This window comes from Amblyomma americanum, chromosome 9 (assembly GCF_052857255.1).
Source record: "Amblyomma americanum isolate KBUSLIRL-KWMA chromosome 9, ASM5285725v1, whole genome shotgun sequence".
In the NCBI taxonomy this organism is placed as follows: domain Eukaryota; kingdom Metazoa; phylum Arthropoda; class Arachnida; order Ixodida; family Ixodidae; genus Amblyomma; species Amblyomma americanum.
Genome location: NC_135505.1, coordinates 110,108,329 through 110,130,722, shown reverse-complemented (window position 1 = coordinate 110,130,722; position 22,394 = coordinate 110,108,329). Strand labels below are relative to the sequence as shown.

General features: G+C 47.7%; 1 protein-coding gene across 1 annotated transcript; it reads right to left on the bottom strand.

Annotated features, from left to right (window-relative positions):
- Window positions 1-4,179: 4,179 nt before the first annotated feature.
- LOC144103591 (TNF receptor-associated factor 6-like) lies at window positions 4,180-14,462 on the bottom strand. Its single transcript, XM_077636266.1, has 2 exons — window positions 14,175-14,462; window positions 4,180-5,887 (listed from the first exon to the last, which is right to left on the bottom strand). Exons 1-2 carry the CDS (start codon window positions 14,460-14,462, stop codon window positions 4,775-4,777), a joined length of 1,401 nt encoding a protein of 466 aa, XP_077492392.1. The 3' UTR covers window positions 4,180-4,774.
- Window positions 14,463-22,394: the final 7,932 nt, after the last annotated feature.

Sequence of the window (22,394 nt, the reverse complement as noted above, 5' to 3'; positions counted from 1 at the left end):
GGAAAAGACGACCTGGACGTTATACCGTCCTGCTACCTTTCTCACGTTGTGGGACATCTTGTGAAGGTAGGACCATTGTTCCACCATGGGACGAAAACTGAACCGGGCCTCACCGCCGGCGTGTTTCGCGTTACCTGCCCCACAGGTGGGGACTTCGTTCCGTCTCGTGTGCTCCGAGGCACGCACTTTACGCGATATAAATCGAACATAAATGAAGAACTTGTGTTTATGGATGCCATGCCGGCTGGTCCACCCTTTGTCGGTTTCCACGCGAGAGAGCACGTTGAAGTTCGTCGTTTCCTGCTTTTGCTTCCAGGCTCTAAAGCGGGTTCATTCGGCCTTCACAAGGGAAAACGATCTCGCTTATCGCCTTTCTTCACTAGGGACAGCTCCGTGTCAGATGATACCACCCGCCGAATGAAATGCGACATCTTACGGTCTTTTTAAGAGCGTTAGCTTTTACTCATCACGTTGCGAGATTTTGTGGGGTCTGATACCACCCTGATATCGCAGCGCGATCTGTGGCAGCAACTAGAAAACAGCACGTCTCGCATTCCGACTTACAGCACCATCTAGAATGTACACGTTCGTTCTGTTATATAAACTCGGACAACAAGGGGCACCCATCTGGGGACAGTTGTGTACTGAATTTGGTACTCAAATAAAACCTCATGGTTTGTGGCATCGAAATAAAACACAAATAAATAAGACGTAAATATTGTATACATACAATTACTAATTGAAGCGTTACCATACTGCACATAAATCCGAATTTTAGGCCCACCTTGACCCCACAAACGAAGCAAGTTCCGTTTGGGACGTATCTTGAAGGGGTGCAACTCGACAACGAGTAGACGGGCATCGCAATTTCTCTAATAGATGGCGCTAGGCGTCGATCGCTCTATAAGGTGGGAAAGTTATGTCACTTTTCCGAAGCGCTCAGGGTTTTCTGCACTAGCTCCGCTGGGTACGGAAAGACTTTCGTTTTACGCATGGCCAATAAAGCTAACGCTCGTTACTTCAACGTCTTCCAGACGGTGGTGGCCTTTCGTAGCGGGAGCTACACTGAGCTACCAGTCGAGCATTTCGCGGTACATGGGCGAGAGCAGTTGTACGCACGCGCCGTTACCATGGTAACCGAAGAAGAGCGGAGTGCGGCAGGCGCTTCGCCGTCACCGCGGCCGCGCGCCTGCTCCACCGTCAAAGCCGAGAGTGACGTCACGCGGAGGAGCAGTTCTGCGCATGCGCCGACACCATGGTAGCCAGACAGACCCCACTGCTGCGCCGCGTTCTTCGTCGCCACCTCGCCTTAAGCTGGAACCGCATGGCGCGTTTTCCGCGAGCGAAAAACGCGACGCGCGGTAGACGCCCGCGTTGCCGTCAACGCGCGAGCACCCGCACGAAAAAAGGGAAGCGGCGCCTTCGCGGCGCGTTTTCCGGGTTGCCAGACAACGTAACTCCCAACGATATGAATTGTCCCTGCTACCGCATATGTAATATGCACTTAAACTTACACAACACTGCAATAGAAATAATCTTAGTGTAATTATATAACGACATTTTTTTCCGAAGTATATTTATCAAACTTAATTTTAAGCAGGAAGAGTGTGTGCGAAACTGCGACTATGTACTTTCTGCATGCCAAGAGGCCGCTGCTTGTTTACAACTCGACATATAAATGGAGTGTCGGGCGCTTACTACAGGGCAGAAGAGGCGATTGCTACTGTTAAGAGGGATGCTGATTCTGAAGCAAGACTGCTTTCTCCATTTTCGATTAACACGATGCGCGCACGAAACAGTTGCACGTGTTTTTCACGTGCGCGCCGGTTCTGCAGAGCGAAAAGAAAAATGCGCCGAAGAGGCTCCGTCGAGATGCGCAGAGAGTAGGGCCATCTAGTGGCAAAACCAAAAACCAAAAATGCCACGTGACCAAATACCACGTGACTTACTTGAAATCTGATTGGCGGATGCGCCCCGGACGCGCCGCGCGAGGCGTTTTTTTCTACTCCGAGCAGCAGGACGCGGCGGCGCGATTTCGTGCTGGGCACGCGTCAAAACGACGCGCGCGTCCCAGCATCCGCGCGTCAATCGCGCCTGAATCGCGCCATGCGGTTCCGCCTTTACGCCGCTCTATCACCCGAAACACGCGTCGCATGCGCAGGAATGCGTATAAAAGGTGGAAATGTAGTTGGCATCTGTGTCACAACGCTTGATATGCACGCAGAGGAGAGTCCAGTCGCTGCTAAATGGCTGTATAGACAAGAGAAGATTAACTATTCCGATCCTGAGGTTGCCGCGTTGCAGTTGGCTTGAACCAAATAAGAACGCTGGAGTCTGTGTGTACGTGAAACAAGGTATCACCGCTGACAGACATCTCCATTCGTTCGCGGCGAATAATGGAGAAGCCTGCTGGTTCTGCTTCTTGGAAGCGGCATTATCCTCCAATGAGTCTACGTGGCAGACGATTGGTGTGGCTGCCACGTGTATACCAGACTACGGCACGGTTTCACAGTTGTGCGTGACTTTGAGTGATTTCAACAGGACACAGGACTCTCTTACTGTATGAAAGGAACGGTTGACTTTAAGATAGCTTCGGGCACTCACGTCTAGACTACACAATGGGGAACTACTATAGCGCTTGTATACTAAAGAGGCTCTACCAAATCGAAATACGGTATCGACAAAATTGAGACCGCTGCATGCTACTTTCTTAACTTCAAACTTAAAGATGCAAGACGGCAAGTGACGACAAACTGAAGTGCTTGTCTAGGGCATAAACATCGTGTCATTCCAGGTGCCTCACGCTGTGAAGGAGTAGCGTTCGAAGACGAGACAGTTTGCGGCGCGAGAGTTTCTATCAAATTTTTTGCAGCTGCAAAAAAATAATTCAAAACGGCCATCGCGGATGTTTTTGCGCTAACTACCTCAGGGTAAAATAATCTGGGTGGTTTTGGTTGAAATGTGCTTTTCTGCTACTTGAGTATTTTTTCTTATTTGACGTACTCAGTTTCATCAGCTGTAACAAATTTTACAGGTAATAGAAATTTAGAGAAAAGTACGGTCGTTTTCTGATTTCAGGCAGAAATTTTGTATTTAAAAAGTAACAAATTCGTATCAAATTTCACACTTTATACACATTTTAAAAATATTCAATGTGCAACGACATACTTCACTCTGATTGCATAGAAAGAAAGAATCTCTGCAACGTCCTTAAAAATATGGATCGTGCCCTAAAATTTAATTCTTATGAATTACAGCGCAGTGCCCTGTTTCACGCCATTGCGCAATGTTCAAACAGCGCTCCACTCAAAAATAAATTTTTTCGGCTAAATTATTTCAGGCTGAAATTGCGCTGAGGTGAGTTTTCATGAATGTTTTTATCAACAAATCTGAGATGGGCGAGCGTAACGTACGGGTTGTTTTGGCAAGGAGTTATGCTTATATCTTTACCATAACGTGGAATAAGTGACGGCACCTGCGCAACTATTGAGAGAACTTTAACTTTTCCTGAGGTGAATTCTCAAGCCCTGTTATGGAAAACCTGCTCTGTAGAACCAAGCAATAACAACAAATCATCCTCGTTTCCATTGCGGATACGCAAACTGCTTACCAAAGTTGAACAAGAAGCAGCTCGAAGCAGTCAAGTTCGTTGCAGCCAGGATTTGGGGCAATGCGATAAATGAGCGGCCATTCGGTAAGCTTCATGATCCATTGGACCACCGTGTGATGACCGGAATACTGTTTATGTTTATTGGGGTCTAACGTCCCAAAGCAACTGGGGCTATGAGAGACGCCTTAGTGGAGGCTTCCGGAAATTTCGACTATCTGGGGTTCTTGAACGTGCACTCACATCGCACAGCACACGGGCCTCTAGAATTTCGCCTCCATCGAAATTCGGCCGCCGCGGCCGGGATCGAACCCGCGTCTTTCGGGCCAGCAGCCGAGCGCCATAACCACTCAGCCACCGCGGCAATGACCGGAATACTAAGCGCTCAGTATGACCAGTAGTCATTTTGAAGCTGCTGTTCCTGCTAAATTTTGTCAGAAGGGAATGTTCGCGGTCTGCGAAAAACCGTACACGTGTAAATGTTATTTCCCCAATAGGACACGCTCACCCACAAAGACAAGGTCAGGAATAAATGAAGCATGCATCTCGTTAAGTCAATGTTTTCTTGTTTTATTTCCTTCACGACCGAAGGGGTTAAAAGTGGCAGGTTACCTCTAGCGGCATTGAGCTTTCCGATACAGACGTTGAAATACATTGAATACGAAAAGCCAAAAGAAAATAAAGAATGACGTAATGTGGATTTACTGCTTGCTGTAAGCTTATTTCCTCCAGTTCGTAGTCCAGGTTCGCGACTGCGTTATGAAGCACTCAGGCCGTTTTTTTTTTTTACACACAGTCTGCCCTTCTCACTCAAATCCACTACTATTTGTCAGAAACATTTTCTGCTTTCTGTCCGGTGCGGCTTACTCAGGAGCAATTACAGAGGTTTAGTTATCCACAGTCAACCGCAAGCAGAAAAAAGAGCTTAAAAAATAACCGTGATAAAGATTTTTGCTAAGGACATTGCGTCACGTGTCTTTCTTGCAATTAATGCCACTTCTTCATGATAGAGCCGACTAAAAAAAAATAAGCTTACTAGGCGCTGTTCACATTAGAAATAAAATGCACGAACCTCTAACTGCTTAGGCTAATAATTACCAACAAAATGCTGTAATAAATGCCAGAGGAAAGGAGTGACTTCCATCCGAAGCCTTCTGCCAGCGAGGCTCACGGCAGCACTTCCCATTTAATCCGAAGTGTGTCCTCGAACACGCAGCCGTAGTTCCTGAGAGCGCGAAGATTAAACGACGGAAGAGCCAAACAAAATGCTTTGTTACTTGATGTTGTAGGCTTTTGTACACTTTCAGGTTCACGGCGTGGCTTAATTTCAACGTAGCAACGCGCCACGCCTTCTCCTGGGTGTATGAACCCCATCCGTATTTTGTGCTGGAATGGCCACTCAACAGCGTCGTCGCTGTCACCCTTCTGCAAGCGCATCCTCAAGTGCAGGTGCACTGATTCACTATCCTTCATGAATGCCACTCCAGGTGACATGCAGTAGCCACACAGGTACACCTGCTCGCTATCGTACCTAGCCCCGCCTTTCCTCAGCGCCTCTGCCTCGAGCGATTTCACTCCTTTGACATCGAAGATCACATGCTCTCCTCGTGGTTCATCTCTTCGAAGCAATGTCTTAATGTGGTCCAGAGTCTTCTCCCTATTACCCAGAGTTTCAGCTTTCGTTTCATGAACTGATGCTACAATTTGGGAGCAATTGTCGTAGATCTCTCTTGTTGCGGCCGCCCATTCATCTTTAATCAATTTTTTCAGTGAGACTACTTCGCTCGAAAGGTTATCATTGCGCGTTATCAAGTGCTCTTTCAACCGCTCGTTATCACTGGCGATTTCGCGCACACCTTTTGTCACACTTTCTTCAATGCGGCTCGTTGCTTGCATCAGTTCTCCTCTGATAACTTCTTTAAAAGTGTTTATCCCGTAAGACATTTTGTTCAGTCTAACTCCGTTGTGTTGAACATCAGTAACCAGCCGCCCTAGATGCACTGTCATTTCCTCCGCCTGCTCCTCCATCACTCGTTGGAAACATGTTGAAAGTGCTGCGTCTTCCGTGTTGTTGAGCTGATGGCCAGACTCGGGTGCAAGAGCCGTCGACGGTGTTGCGCAGTCCGATCTCAGGTGTGCGCACACATCGCTGCAAAGAACCGAGGCCGAACACTTGGGGCACCGTGCAGAGTGGTGTCGACATTCTCGCTGGAAATGCTCGGAGAGCAGGGAAGCAGCCACCACAGTCCCGCAGCCGTGTTTTGCGTTCCAGCATTTAACCTGAAAGGAATAAAGCAAGATTGATACGAAAACTGTAGCGGTTGTAATAATCTGGCGGCAGCAGTTTAGGGTGCGATATTCCTAAACCTTGTTTGCTGTTGAAGGTGGTCTCAGTTTACTTTTTCTAACTGCCTAGAGGTACTTACTTAGTATTCGAGTGTTGCTGCGTGAGGAAATTTAGTAGTAGCGGCAACAGGTGTGTTTGCAGGAAAGTTTCTGAGGGCGTCATATATGCCACTTGCATGGAGATTCTGCTGAAGTGATTCAGCCTAGCAGTGTTTTCTGCGAGGTTTAACGAAAAGTTCACTTAAATGGCGCATTGCAGAAGACAGCACGCAAGCATAAACGTTACATATAGGATGAACGGACTTCCTTGCCATTTCTGAAATTTCCTTACTCGGTTAAGTCGCGCTAATGTCCGTCCTAGTTCCGGCAGGCTTTCGGCTGCAATCGTACCTACGCTAAAGGACTCCTTTTAACCTTAGCCCCTTGTTGAGTCCTTGTGGCATTGTTCATGGCCCGAAGGAGGATAGAGTCGTGTGTGAGGTTGAGGAGGAGGGAAAAGATGAAGGTGTTAACGCGAAAACAGTGTGAACGAGTGTGCACACACTTGTCTGTCTCATACCGACGTTGTACTTTTAAACAGAATGGGCGAGCAAGCTTTCAAAGGTCTGTGTACTGACGCTGCCGTGGGCTGCATGAACTCAGTCTTTGAGATATAACACAGCAATCCGGTGTTTTAAACTGATATAAGGAGCGCTACAAGGCATCTTAGACGCCGATAAGAGCGGCGGACTTGCGCTCCGAGTACGAAACTTTCGGTGACTCAAAAAATTTGCTGGAGCAATGGTAAAACCTCGAATATTTTTAGATATGATTAAATGATGAATTATAATATCTCACTGAAATTGAGAATATTAAATTTTCTAAACAAGGATCATTGGGGGATAACACTTCTAGACTAAGATGTGTCAGTGACATGTTAAGCTAAACAACAGACAGCTCACAAAAAATACCGAGAGCACACAATCTGAGCAGCCGTGTTGGACCCGTGTGACATAGTGATAATGCACAAAAATAAATTCTAAGTTTGTGAGAAACAATCTCCATAGATTGCATTTCAACAGTTCGATCATTTTGCTTGGCGGCCGATCTAAAGGGACTAGCTACAAAGCATATTCTTTGTCAACGTTGCCCACTCAAAACATTTCCGACGCAACTGAATTTATCCCTACGCAGCCTGCCATTACTAAAAAATATTCTTGTTAGCTCTCGTTAAAAAAACATGTGTCGTTCTTTAGGCTATATTTCCTTTATTCCTCCAGCTACCGCTTTTCGTGTGAAGCCCACAAGGCTGCATCTCGCCATTGTAGCGCAAACGCCGTTTATAATTTTTTATTTCAAACGAATGCTGATAGCAACCACCTCCCCAGACGTTCCTTATGACACGATTATTTTTCTTGCAAACTTAGTTCCCTTATTTGTGTGCGTGCGTGCGAGTGTGAGTATGAGTGTGTGAGTGTGAGAGTGAGCGTGCGAGTGTGAGTGTGAGTGTGTGTGTGTGATTCAGTGATGCCGCAGTTCCTAAAATTGTATTCCTATACTTTTCTTCCGGTTCTTACCGCTCTGTGCGCTTAATAAAATCGAATTCTGGTTCGGGAATTTCTGCTATATGCTTAATGGCATGCATTATTGTCGCCGTTTTTCTCAGAAAGTTTTTTGCGGCCAATTATCCGACTTCCTATGTGAGAATAGAAAGCTTGAGGATGCTTGAATGTAAAAAGTAAATAAACAAGATTCTCACTATACCTACGTTGATTATTTTTGCACTCCTACTTGTGGACTGGCTTTTTGCCGTCTTATAGTTGGCCGATCTCATGCGTCTTCAATGGCACTTATTGGCACACTGATTTCGAAAAATATTTGCAGGCACACTTTCCCAGGAACCTAATATACGTAGCTGATCATAAATCACCCTAACGTTCGTACAATGCATCAAGCGCTGATAGTTTAGCCCTTAAAGCCGAAAAGTAGTGAACTGTATCACTGATATACAACGGTCGCTATGTTTCCGATTAAAACACTGTTTATCACACTCTACACCTGCAAGAACTGACGTGTACGCAATAGTGCTAGGGACCGAAGCCGCAAACGGTTCATAAATAAATATTCTCCTTAAATATAAATACACGTAACGGCTGCACAGAGGCGCGGTCTATAGTCGGGAGATTACGAAATCTAGTCGTAAATAATATCTCGGCTTCCTCGGTATCCTGGTCGACCTAAGGATGAATGGCATAACGACGTGTGCTTAAAGAAAACCTAACCACAACGGGGGAGGGGGGTCTGAATTCGCTACCATCAGGCCCAGTCAGACGGAAGCAAATCGATGCCTTGGCGCCATTCAGCCTTGTTTTGGAGCTGTTTTTTAGCCCAAGGAAACGAGCGCTGGAAATATCTATAGGTATATATATAAACTGACCTTCCCAGTGTCTTGCAAGAGACGAGTACCGAACCCAGATGCTCCTATGGCACGAGCCATGAGCTCTAGCCTCTCCACCGTAGTCATACTTTAACGGGCGAAGCCTCCGTTTACAATAAAACCTTGATATCAGCGAAATATTCGTGAGTGTCTCAGCTGACGGCAACGTCTAAGTGGCACATGGTCCTTCTAGCAAACCAAAAAACAACTTCTTCCGATTGAAAGACCAGCTAGAGGCGATACGCTGCGCTAGCGTCGTTTATGAAATTTTCTGCAAAGTCTGCGGCGCAGCATTTGCTGGTGCCATCGAAGATTGCGAAAGACATTTTAAAGAACACCAACGCCACGTGAAACAAGAAAGAGCGAATTATTACGCTCTATTGGTGCTAAGACGAGACAGAAGGCTTGCGGCTTACTCCGAAGCTGCGCACAGGAGTAATCCAACGTTTTGTTATTGTCTCTCTCACGTGAACATTAAATTGTATTTCTCCAGTCCTTCGCTCCCGCTGTGGTGGCTCAGCGGATATGCGGCTCCTCTACTGAGCCAGAGTACCCGTGTTCGAACTCGAGCGCAGCGGCCGCGTTTCGATGAAGGCCCAACCCAACTGAGCGATGTTAGTGCAGAATAATGTTCCCCAGGTGGTCCAAATTACTCCGGAGACCTCCACTACAGCACCTCTTTCTCTCTTTCTTTCGCTTCCTCCTTCCTCCCTTCCCTTACGGCGCGGTTCCGGTGTCCACCGGCATATGTGAGATAAGTACTGCACGATTTCCTTTCTTCAAAAACCAATTTCTTTTCCTTCCTTGATTAGAGTTGGCCCCATTGATCGCGAGGGACTTGTTATTCCACCGTTCTTATAGGCCGGAAGCAGCTGATAATCGTGGAAACTGAGCCCCGATGCCGAATCACCGCGCCATGATTGGCCGCACGCTATCTGCTTCCCGCAACAAGGCGCCTCTGGGGCATACGGTAGCCAGATGTCGAAGCGGTATCTGGCCCCGGTTTCTATCTACGTTCCAGCGCACTTGAGGTATGAGTGAGGCTGCATGCATTCTTTTGAAAGACGAAACTGGGAATGTGGGTTTTTAGGAGGCACAGAATGCAGTTATGGCACGCTTTCCCACGTGCCAAAATACATTTATCGCAGGAGTGCACGACTGCCTCAAGCGGAAGAGAGTACTATTCGTCGATAAAATTGGTAACTCTTTCCCTGCAATTATCCTGGACCTGGGATACACTGCATGCTCTTTTTCTCTTTTCGTTGTTTCTAAAAGCTGCTGTCGCACAATCATAATGTGCAAAATTCGGGTGAAAAAATTAGGGCGATACTTATTCTCCCCTTGGAGGGTATAATGCGGTAACGTGCGCGGTTTGTTTTTTAAATTGCCAAATTACCAGTAACCATGGACAATAAAAGGGAAGAAATGCAGGCTGACGCGCTCTCATGCGCACGATTGAGAGATGACGACGACGGCAGCTTCCAGAGTTAAGTACGAAGAGCTGTCAGTTGAACACTGACGAAAAGGAGCATTTGACAAAGACAACACATTGCAAGCGTAAAGAGCACTGCCCGAAACGTATGTCAGATACCGCACACCCTGCTCCTTGTTCAACACGAGCGATGACGTCACATCCCTCCAGCGCCGCACGGTTGGACTCTGCAACGAGAGCTCACTTTCCGCTTCATTTTCAAGGACGCGCGACGCATCTTGGGATTTTTCGCACGCAGCGCCGACCCCCGGTTTCTGCGACACGGTATGCATAATGCCTTTGCGTTACTAGGGCAACCTGAAAAAGAGTACCTTTGTACCTCCACATTAACAGCCGTGGCGACACGAGTATCCAGTAGCTTTGTTTGCCAAAATGCTGCACCACACTGTACTTCTGTACCGCACTGCGTTGGGCCACGACAGCAGAAATAAGATAAGGCTCGCTTCATTGTAAAAGAAAACAGAAAAAAATAGAAAGGCCACGCCTCATCGTGAAAAACAAGAAAAAAATCCTAAATTATTCAGGGCTTCATTAATGGAGCTTTCCCTCCACCCTTCAATCTATCTCATCAAGCTCGCCAAGCATTCAGATCATCAGGATGTAACAGCCAATTAACACAGTACATCAAGCTTGTTGTCGGATATCGCAGGTAAGAACGTTCAGAAACCATCGTTGCGTTTACTTTACAAACTAAACTAAAATTGGAGAACGCTTAAGCTTTGGTTTTAAGAGTGGAACCCGACAGCGTGTTGCAGGGCTGCCGGGGAGTCCACGGAACGCCATCGACCATTCGGCGCGACGCCTCGCCCGTCAGACAAATCTCACTGCTACGTACGGTGAAACAGACGCACGGAGCGGCAAACCACGTAGAAGCGCTGCCCTGCGCCTAGCCGAAACGCGCGGGACTCAAGTTGCAGTGCTAGTTCGTCGGCACATCGTTCTCGATAAACCCGTTGCCACGAACGCCAGAATAGCTTCCGTTGCGAGCGAACGGGGAGCAAGTCGCGCGCTTCGTGGTGAACGCGCCTTGGATGTGCGCTGCGTTGTTCGCCGCTTACCGCGTGATTCCAGCGTGCCCGCACAGCCCCACTGCGCCCGAACGAGGCGATCGGGAGGCTCTGCGAGGAGGAGGAGACGGAGAAGGTGGAATTTTTCGATCACGGCCGACGCCAACGACACCGGCTTTTGGAGACACAAGCTTCTTAACGCTGTCGCGTTAAAATAACATCACATATCCAAAACACTATTGCGCACGACAATTCAACTTTAACTGCTAGACATATCTGCATGTAGTTAAGATTACGACCAAAGTCTCTGGGCCACAATAAAGGCAAGGGCGCCTTCAATAAAGCAGAAATGCCTGTCCACCTTTTGTTGAAACCTTGAAGACATCCGAGTAACTTTCATCGCTCCATATTGTGGCTTCTTTTGTACATTATGTATATCCTGGATTCATAATGCTCCGAAAACGACAGCAGCGTTCATTCACACCTTGTGACCGCTTTGAACTGCAAGAGAAAGTAAGCCAGCCATTTTTTATTTTATCTGGCTACCGCCAGCCGACCAAGTGTTCACCGCCTTCTCACGGCCATCTCTGTGTAAAACCAACAATAGTAGGCACTTGCAGAGAAAGCTGTAGCTTGAGAGATCGTAGTCTGTCAGCCCCCTTCTACGTGCGCTCGTTACCACTGCCACCCTTGGTGCCGGCGCCATCGGCGTGTGAAATTATGCGCAACTGAGCATGATTATTCCTTCTTTCTCTTACTGCATGGTGTGGACGTATTTCTTTCTTGGTTAGATGGTTTGCTCGCAGACAACAAAGAGCGAAAAGGACAAAGCACTGAACGAAAAACACATCTCGCAGGAAACATAGAACGAAGACAAAGTTGCCCTGTAGCACTTGTTTCAATAATGCTATCGTTTACTGGAAAACAGAAAAACATTGATTAACTTTGGTCGTGAGGAACGCGAAGAAAATTACATATCAGCCTTCCCCGAGGGTTAGATATTCAGACATTTTACTGCTGCGGGTTGTACTAAGGTTAGATATACAAAACCATGTCCCCAGTATTGCTGTTGGAACGATCCTACAATCCAGCCTTTCGAGGGGGATGGGAGCTGGTAGGTTGTTTTTTGATTTATAGGGGTAAAGGGAAGCTGAAGCACTTTTCAAAAATAATGAGTTCCTGGTGTATAGTTTTTAGTCCACTGAAAAAAAATGTCACTCAGAAAGGGCGGAAATAAAGGAAAAAAGCTGTTTTTTAGAAGAAAACGCGCAGCCGTCGCCTCAGTGCGCCGAGCTAACGGTGCTGTTGCCCGCGATTGGGTCTGGTCGCATCATGACGTCATCCACGAGCTAAAAAAAATTTGTGAGTTCATTTATAGTGACGTGCCTAATTACACCCGAAGGCTTTTTAGAACTACTACACAATGCCAAACTTAATGAATTGGAGTGGATTAACTGCTGTACTACAGCGCGTGGAGACGAGACGACTAAGATATATGTCGTGCGCGCTATTCCTTCTGCCGCATGTGCGGGATACGGTCCAACCACGAAACATATGCACTTACCCCAGCACGTTTTTTTTCACATGCTGAACACGATTTTGAACAATAAAATAGCTATGGCTATGCTTCGGAGATCCCAATGCTGCTCATCAAAAGTAGTGAGTTGCGAGTTATAGTTGCTGCTTTTGCCTATGGCGATGACGAGCAGAATTACTTGTGGTGGATATATGCGTACCACGGCTCGACGATTTGCCGTTCCGGTGCCATTGTCGATTGCCAGTCATGACCAAGCGTTCATGACTGCAAATGTTTGTATTGGTCAAGTATAGCGGGTTGATATACTCGGTTTTTGTTCAATTAGGTACAGCTGCATGGGCTGCGCTCCGATGTAAGATTAAGGGGATTGCTTTTGCTGCCAGGAGGTGCAAGAAATTAGGAAAAATCAGACAGGAACACTGTGCCAAACAGGCTGAAAAGAGTTCAAGACTGCCTCAGAAAGGCAGTGCTAGAAGTGTCTTTAGCTGAGCATGAATGTGAACCAGTTTGAAGAGGCAAAAGTTTAGACAAAAGTAAGAATGTAATATAACGAAAAGTGAAAAATTGATGCACTTATTTTGTACGGTCATTTTCGGTATGATGAGTACCATCACTTTCTCTGGTTAACGGGTTAATGTGTAAGATGCTGGGGGATAACAACCGACGGTTTCTACAAAGCAATGTGGTGAGCGCTGTTCGAAAGATTTACCTTGCGAAAACTGGTTCGTATTCAGGCTTCAGGCATTAAACAGAACGCACGAACCAGAGAAAGTAAACGGCACGGGCAGAAGATTACGTTTATCGGCCGTTCCCCAAAGCGCAAGCCACAGGGGAGCAGACACACCCGAACGGCCGGCTGACTCTCCCTGAAAAGCGTCAGTTAATAATAATAATAATTGGTTTTTGGGGACAGGAAATGGTGCAGTATCTATCATATATCGTTGGACACCTGAACCGCACTGTAATGGAAGGGAGAAGGAGGGAGTTAAAGAAGAAAGTCCCCCACCCGGCGCTTCCGGAAGCGACGAGGGCGTGCCGGCGGCGGGCTTTTAAGAAGCGATTGCAGCTCTTTCTGCGTACAGAATCAAGAACAAACTTAAACACATGATTTTGAAGGTCCATTCTTCTCAACGAAAGCGCTTCATTTGATTTGAAAACCATTTCAGCTTCCCTTTAACGTCCCAAATTTGACCAATGCTGCGAGGGACGCCGTAATGAAGGGCTCCGGAAATTTGGACCACCGTGGGTTCCTTAACGGGCCCTGAGATCGCACAGCACTCGGGCCTTCAGAATTTCGCCTCCATCAACATTCGAATGCCGGGACCGGGTTCTAACCCGCGTCTTTCGGGGCAGCAGCCGATCGGCAAAACACCTCCGCCACCGCGCCGGCCAAGGGGAGTAGGTTCTCGTCAATCCTCGGTCATCGTATAGTCTGCTAAATGCTCCATGTGGACATCCCAAGTTAACGGAGATACCTATGCAGTTCGGTACATATTTACGGGCGAAACAGAGCGCGAAACGCGGGACAAGAAAATAACAGGCGAAGAATTCAGTACTGCGGCACCCCGCATTATGGCATTGTAGTACAGTAGAGGGCAGGTGTTTGGTGAGCAGTCAAAGCGAGTGGTTCCATCTGTTCCTTTCTTTTCCCGTGTGTTTCACTGTGCATTCTTTCATAGACATTGTAAGACTTTCTCTTGCCGAAAGAAAGGGAGGAATTGACGAATGAGGACAATATAAAGGAAAAGGGTGGAAGTTTAGTGGCCAACCTGTTGTCTCAGGAGCCGCTCCGGAGGAGGGTCCCTCCAGTAGACTTGTTCTTCTTTGTGCCACTCATGGCCGTCGAGCGGACAAACGTGGGAGCCTTCTTGGTCACATTGCTCGTAGCAGGAGTCGCACAGCACGTGCGCGCAAGACAGCAACGCGGTCTTCCTGCGCACCAGTCCGCAGGCGCTGCACACCCTTTTCGTCTGAATGGGCTTCACGAAACTCAGAGGTCTCCAGTCGAGGTCCGGGCTGAAGCCGACCAGAGTGTATTGGGAAGCTGCAGGCGGCATCGCTCTTCACGCTCGATCGATTTCACACCGAATGAAAAACTGGAATTTTCCACCCCTCGACGTGCTGGCTGTTATCTGTTTTCTTTTGTGGGCGGTCTTAAGGGCGGCTATCACAGCGGCATCGGCTGCCTTTCGCGGAACGTATCGCCTGCTGCGGCCGTTTGAATTTAGTTATCTTTAATGCTGCAACTGCCAGCTCCTTTAAAACCGTAGCTCAGCCGTTTATTTTTTATTTCCGCAAGGAACCAAGCGAACAAAAACAAAAATTGCTGTTGGCCTAGCTCTGTTAGGCCATGATATACGTAGTGAAACCTAAGCGACTACTGGATCGGAAGAGTTAATATACGAATCCCATGCTTTCACTACATGCGCCTTTATTCATGATGAAGCCCTGAGCCGCGAGTATATGCTGCCCCGCAAGAGCTGCCTAGCTGGCTTTCCTATCTGGATGCATGTGTGTGGCTCCCAGACATTGATGTTTTGAAAGGAGGGGTCATGCAGGGCTAAGGTGGCCTGGTGTTTTTCGGCGTACACGTGCTGAAGCTTTTCTTATCGGCACTATTTCCATGCAATAAAGAAAAAAAACAGAGCCGTCATAGGGGAACGGTAGTTTCTCCGCTTCGAACGCCAGAAGCCGTGGTTCGGTTTCCAGCCTTGACACATGTTCTTTTTTTTATTCAGCGAATGTGCGGGGGTTTCAGTGTCTCCTATAGATAGCGCTGCCGAATACGCTGGTTAGCACGTAAAGGCAGGTAAAAGAAAGGGCGGGTAAGGGCAGCTCCGCGGCGAAGCGGGTGGTGTGACGTCATGCCAGATGGCGCAGCGAGCGCGCGGCGTCTGCCAGCGACAGCCGTTGCTAGGCAACGACGCTGTGCCTCCTCAGGAGTGCCACAGCGAAATCGCAAGTTCCTGGCCATTGTGGCTGTCGCTACAAGATTGTCTTCATCGCGTAAAGGTCGAAATTAAACTTTGGTGCGGAATACTAATTGAGACACCCTGTTTGAATATTGCATCGCAGGCACTGAGTCCCGGGTAGGAAATTAAGGCCAGTTTCGGTTTCAACTACTCCGAATCTGGCGACTGGTTGCGAACTGATGCGTAAAACTGATCGATTCCTGTCCACGCACGTAGCGCGATAACCCAGCAGCGGTGGCCCAATTTTCGTTGGAAGCGTTGGAGGAGGAGGAAAAAGTTTTTTAAAATGAGGATGAGTTGGGCAAGTTTATGGGTGGGACCCTCATTCCAGGGCTCCACTGGCTTGAGCTGCACTGCGGACCTGCTGTATGAGAGCCCAATGGTTCTCCAGGTAATCACTGGTCCGCAGCGCTTACCACCGCTCAAAAGACGTGTTTCCCGCCTGTAGTGTGTTTTGTTAGGCCCGAAATCCCACGAAATGTGTAAGAGTGTAGGGCGGGCCTGGCACCAGGGACAGGTGTCGGAGTATAATGTCGAGTGTATGAAATGTAGTCTACAGAAGTTTGGAAATCTGGTCGTCTATATCTGTCGCCAAGAGACGACATATCAGGGTGGCTAATTTCCTATCAGGTGGAGGTTAGTGTGTGTTTGAAGACGCTGAAACTCGAGGCGTTCGCTGCAGCCGGAAGGGGTAAAAGCGGACACGGCTTGTGGCCCCGCTCTGTTGATGATTCCTCAAGCTTGATCAGGTGCCCTCTCATTTCCCTCCAGTCCCTCGTGGTCTGGGGTCCAGGTGATTTGGTGGTGCTTGGTGAGGGATGTAGTGCCCATGAGTGGACTGCCGTGCTTGGGAACTCGGCCTCTCAGGAAGTTTGGACATTCGTGTTGCGAGTCTGTGATCACATGAGCGCTTTGGCCTTGGGACTCGTAATGCCTAAAGGTAATGGGCACGGTGGTTGTATACGCGGCCGCTGCTTTTTCGGCTCCTACGGAAGCAGTGAATAGAGTGGAGAAGCGGTGGTCCACTGCCGCCACTGCGTGCTTGTCATGGTCCGGACATGGCTCGGCGTCAACATGAACCACGTTCGGGGAATTGGCTAGGCGTCGGCATAGGTAGGATACTCGCGCTCGTCGTCTGCCTGTGTGAACGTCTTTAAGCACATGTTTCGGTACCGGTACCACGCTGATGTATTTCGTGTGCTGTTTTTCTAGAGAGAATGGAGCATCTAGTGCGCGGATGTCCGCAACTGTGACTACTCGTCGAACGATATCTCGTCCAGCTTGGGTGTTCTGAAGCCTTAGTGTTTGAGATGCAGACATTATTTTGCGTTAGTTCCGCAAAGGTGTTGAAGTACCTACTGTGGCAGACGCTCCGTGGAGATGTTTTAAGGGAGTTTAAGAGCCGTCTTGTATACCCCCCTTATGATGGTGTCAAGTTGATGCTCCTGTCCCTTTGCTAGCTTGTGAAAGGGTAGTCCCAACCATAGGGGGTAAGGGGGGGGGGGGAAGAGATCATTGTCTTTAATATAATTTTGAAGGCGGCTGTGGATGACCCGTACATAGAGGGTGACGGCGCCTAGCCGGGCTTGGGAATTATGATAATTTCGGCATCACGCCAATGTTGAGGTACTATGTCCTTCTCCCAATGTGCAGCATTGGAGAAGCAGGTGATGGTTTTTATAAGCGCATGACTGAGGTTACGAAGAATAACGTTGGTGATTTTCGAAGTGATCGGCATAAGTGTCCGGCATAAATTGTTGGAGTGGCCGGCATTAGAAGCTGCCTCATTTTTGACGGTGGTGGTTCGAATCTCGCCCAGGAATCTCTTTTTCTGCTGGAGCCGCCGCGGTGGCTGAGTGGTTATGGCACTCGGCTGCCGGCCCGAAAGGCGCGGGTTCGATCCCGGCCGCGGCGGTCGAATTTCGATAGAGGCGAAATTCTAGAGGTCCGTGTACTGTGCGATGTCAGTGCACGTTAATGAACCCCAGCTGGTCGAAATTTCCGGAGCGCTTTACTACGGCGTGTCTCATAGCCTGATTTGCTTTGGGACGTTAAACCGCTATAACTCAAACCAAACCAATTTTTTTCTGCTGGTTATACGCTTGTCCTGACCACGATATGACGCTCTATTTGGCTTGCCTACGGCCACTATGGAATAAATTTCCGCTTACGTCTTTTTTTTGCTGCACAGTGCTGCACATGGAAGTTTCCACCCGCTGACTAAGTGTCCGTGCCGTTGTAACTTTGAGTGCTAATGTTTCCCTTTTAAAACTTTGCCGCCGAGGTGCGCGTCCGCCGGTTGCTTCCCGTCCGTGTGGCGGATCTGAATCAAGTGAACGATCGCACTTTGAGTGTAAGACGATTTCAGTTTGGATTGAAGAACTCGAGGAACCACCGGCTTCCTTCTTGCTGGCCGACCGTCGAGTGGCAGTCGAGATTCCGCTGCTGGCTGGGCCGCTATCGGGCATGCACGTACACATGCCAGGTGTTTTAGGGAAGACCTTAAGCAGTTCTCAGAAATAGGCTTTTTGGGGTGAAACTATGGCCTTTCCGGCATTATATAACCAGTGTTGGCGGACACTGGAAAGCCGGCGTATTGTGTTTAATAAGCTGGTTAACTAATTTCTGACAATTACCTTTTTAGCCATCCCACACAACTAGGCAACTATTTGGAATTATAGATTTGTACGCGTTCAATAGTAATAGCCATATCGCTTTTTACAATTTGGAAAACACGATTATACTAGACTCTATGGACCAACCAATTCTGGCTATATCGTTCTAAGGCACATGCGTTTTTGTAAAGCATGCAGGCAAACCAACCTCTCCAGTACTCGTAACTAACCCAAAAAGGCTAATTTTTTCGAGTCACAGTGCCAAATGTAATCGCGTTTTTTAAATGCTCAAAATTGATATAGCTATTACTTACTTATAGTTTAGAACAACTTCTATTTGGGCTAGATGGTTCATTTAGATCCAAAAAGGAAAATAGTAGCGCCGGAAAAACACGCACAGTAGAAGAACGACGTAGAACGAGCGCTAACTTCATCTGACTGTATTCCTTGAAAAGGGAGCAGGTATACAGAAAATCTAGGCATGCGCAAACAGAAATCTCACGTGCGATCAACAAAGCCGTTTAAGATATGAAATCTCAGCTTTAACAAGGTTCAAAGATGGATCACTGACACACCCACTTACTCTTCTTCTGATGTGATAGGCCTCTAAGACGTCTCGTGCCTTACTATCACCACTCCTGGCCAGAATACATGCTGCCGGCTACAGCCGGTACTTACGACCGGCTACAAATCTAATTCCAACTAGGCGTCTACTGTAAATGTTAAACACTTAATTATCAAAAATTAGTTAACCAGCCCACGACTTAAGACGAGTCACCCGTTCAGTGGTGTCAGCCTACATTGGTAATACCGCACTGAAACAGCCACATTTTTAGCTCCGAAAACCTTTTTCTGAGATTTGCTTATTCTTTCCTGAAACAAATGGTATACACTCAAAAGCAGTGGCCTCTATGCACGCGATCTGGGACTAGACTACCGAGTGCAGGACAGCATGTACTGTAACCCAGCGTGCAGGTAAGCATTACCGCCTGCAAAAAAACGGAAGTGAAGGCCTGGTAGGAGAAAGCGTAATCTTACTGACCCATTAGCGTCCAGTGCACTTCATCTAGAAGACAAAAATATTTTTTTTTACCTTAGGAGTGTTAGGTATGTTCACGCTGAACACACTGTCACCAGGTGCCCTGTCTACCAGGCCTACGTCTAGCATCTTGTCTTAGTTCCGTCGATGCAGAATAATTTTCGGGAAACTTTTGCCATACCGTGAGCAGGCTGGCAGCATTTGCCGATCTTTGCGTTTTACTTTATGCCGCTTATCAGCGCAGTGTGACGTCGCGTAAAAGATGAGTAGACCTGTAAATAGCCGCAAAGCACCGAAGCGTGACCTTGTGGTAGAGCATCCGCCTCGCATTCGGAAGGTGCTGGGTTCGATACCCAGTGCCGCCGGGTACCCACCGGTTTTCAATGGCTACAAGACTTCCCCGGCCTGGTGCTCGGCTCTTCTGGTGAGGTGATTGGGAAAATGGTCTTGACCACAGTTGCTCTGACGGATGAGGGATAAGTTCCGCCGTCATCAACGTTAAATCCGCCTTGCGGTAGAATCCCATTTGTGGCCCTTATATATATATATATATATATATATATATATATACACACGCTGAGAGAGAGAGAAGGCAAATGAAATGAGGGGCTCGTTTCGCAAACATATGAAGGAAGCCAACAGTCACCGAAACCAAGGTGCGCAAGGGAATGTTTGTATATTTTTATTTGTAGTGCCAATCAATTGGTTCAAAGAAAATTACTTAAAAGCAGCAGAACAAAAATTGGCTGTGGTTTAGCTCTGGTTAACCCTAGCTGAATGGCGAAAGCTTCGTTTCCTTGGCACGTCGTCTACGCTGCGTCTCATTCCGACGCTCTCGAGAATTCAAAGCGGTCTCTTCCGCAGTTGAAGAGCCAATACGGGACGTGGCACTTCTTCTAGCCGCATCTTCGTTACGACGCTTCTCGAGTCTTGCGGCGCGTTCTTCTGGCGTCTCTTGAGCGCGTTGTCTCTTCCTCGCTTCGTTCTGTCGCTGTTGCGTATCTTTCGCGCTCCCCATAACGACTACAAATGCACGCCGTTTAGCTAAACGTTGTTCCCGCTCTTCATCCGTTTCTTCCGCACGCCGCTCTTCTTAGCTGCAGCACATCGTTGCAGCTTCACCTAATGCGCATCATCCGACATACCGTGGAGGATTCGCTGGGACGACTGCGACGAGCCGAGTTGGGGAGCCGCTTTTCCACAGCTGGTATGACGTCACGTACAGCGAGCGCCCCTCGCGGCAGCGGCGTGCAGCTGCAGCATGGAGGATTCGCTGGGACGATCGACACCAGCCGAGTCGGGGCCCCGCTTTTCCACAGCTGGTATGACGTCACGCATAGGTCAAGCTTAAGGTCAATGGTGGATTCTCCGACACGGCGGCCAAGAGCGGAAACCTCGTGCAGTATTGCTTTCGCAATAAAAAAATGCCACCGGTGGGATCCGAACCCACGACCTCCGAATATCGCATCCGGTGCTCTACCAACTGAGCTACGGTGACTGCTGTACAATCTGCTGCTCTCGTGGGTATTTATGTTTTGCGTGTAAGCGATGCTTGAAAGTTTTCACCACCGCCACCCTCGTCCATAGCGGTGGACGTAGCACATTCTGTAATACCGCCGGTGTGCCGTAGAACGTCATCTAACGGCATTCATCTAATGGGTGTTCAGTCACTTTGTGGTTTTAAATACGCATCACGGGAATAGGAAAGTAATTAACAGGAAATTAATAAAGCAGAGTGGAGGGAAATTGAATGTTCGAATGATTATAAATTCACGGATTCTTTCCGTGTAGGGGGCAACCGTAAAGGCAAAATCGCCTGACAGAGACCTTGCGCCCCTACAGTTCAAGGCAGCATGACGTGTCATTCACACACATATTTGACAAATCAATCTAACACACAGCAGGCAGCAAAAATTCTTAAAAGCATTCCTGTTTCTTGAACATGATAGAGCTTGAAAAGGCAGAAGATGCAAAAGGAATAAGCATTATGTAACAAAAGATTGGCTTAGATCAGAAGTCTACAAAGAAAAGTAAACCATAGAATTCACCGGTCAGAAAATAAATATCATATGCAGTCAACAAATCAGTACATAGAAAGATTTCAGAAACGAACAATGTTTAGAGACACTAAAGCTTTGCGGTGATGGTATGATGGTACGCATAGCTTTATTGGGTTAACGCCTTTATATTCGGAAATGGTGATTTTCGACTTTGCATTCATAGATGCGTGGGAGTCTTTCATGCTACCCCTGTCTCAGAGGGGCAGCTGTTCAGCGATGACCTGCGATGACCTGCGATGACAGGTGATGTCATCGGTGTTGCTCGCGGCGCCCACGTTCCACCTGCTTGTCGACTTCTCGCTACCAATCATTAATTCCGTTGCCACGTGCCAAGGCGCGCAGTTGGCTCACAATCCAGTGGGCAGGTTGTGACGACGCCACAAGGTCACGTGACCTTCGCTGCGCACCTATGTTGCTTATCTGGGGAGCTTTCACTCACAATGCCGACACCGGTCCTGCGTAGCGGAGCCTCTAACGCCATTGAGTTAGAACTTCATGCGAGAAAGCGTTCATAGAGGTAGCATTTACCATCGATGATGATTTTGATGTTTGTACTGTCATGTAGGCTTTCTCTGCAAGACAAGTTTTATTTGCTTGCCAAATTTTTATCTAGGGTTTAATATTTATTTATTCATAACCCTTACAAATATAGCTATAAACTCTCTTTAAATATAAATTAACAATTTGTTTACACTAGTCACCTTGTATTTACTATTAAATTCTATCAAGAATTGTTAATAAAATGTTGGTAGAATGTTGCTTTTTCGTATGTACAGGCTTCCTCGTTTTAATGATATAGCGAGAGCGTCGACCAAACTGCTGGTCAGCGCCTTACAACGGCGACAAGCGTACAGACAAGAGTTCGCGTCCGCCCGCGAAGAGAGAGCGTCGTCTGCTACGCGGCTGCGATCACGAGGACACAAGCCCTGACACAATATGTGTTCGAAAAAAACAGGCGGCCAGTACAGCACATGTGCTTGACTAATATGCGGCGCTGACACTTGCTGTCCCCCTTTCTTTTCCTATTACGGCACGCCGCACCGGCGAACTAGAGTTAAGAAGAAATAAAAGGAACGAAATACAGCAGCACTTGGAAATTGTTGCATGGAGTCCGAACCCTCTGATTTGAGCAGCCCTCTGCGAGGTTCGAACATGATAAAAGGGCCTCCAACCAGCTCTTTAATCAGTTCTTCAGTGCCTAGGCGGTATAAAAAAAAAGCATCGCAGCTTTCAAACGTTTCAGTGTCACATCTTAGTCATGCACATGGGCTCTGCTGCTGGCCGGTTTTTTGCGAACAGATAT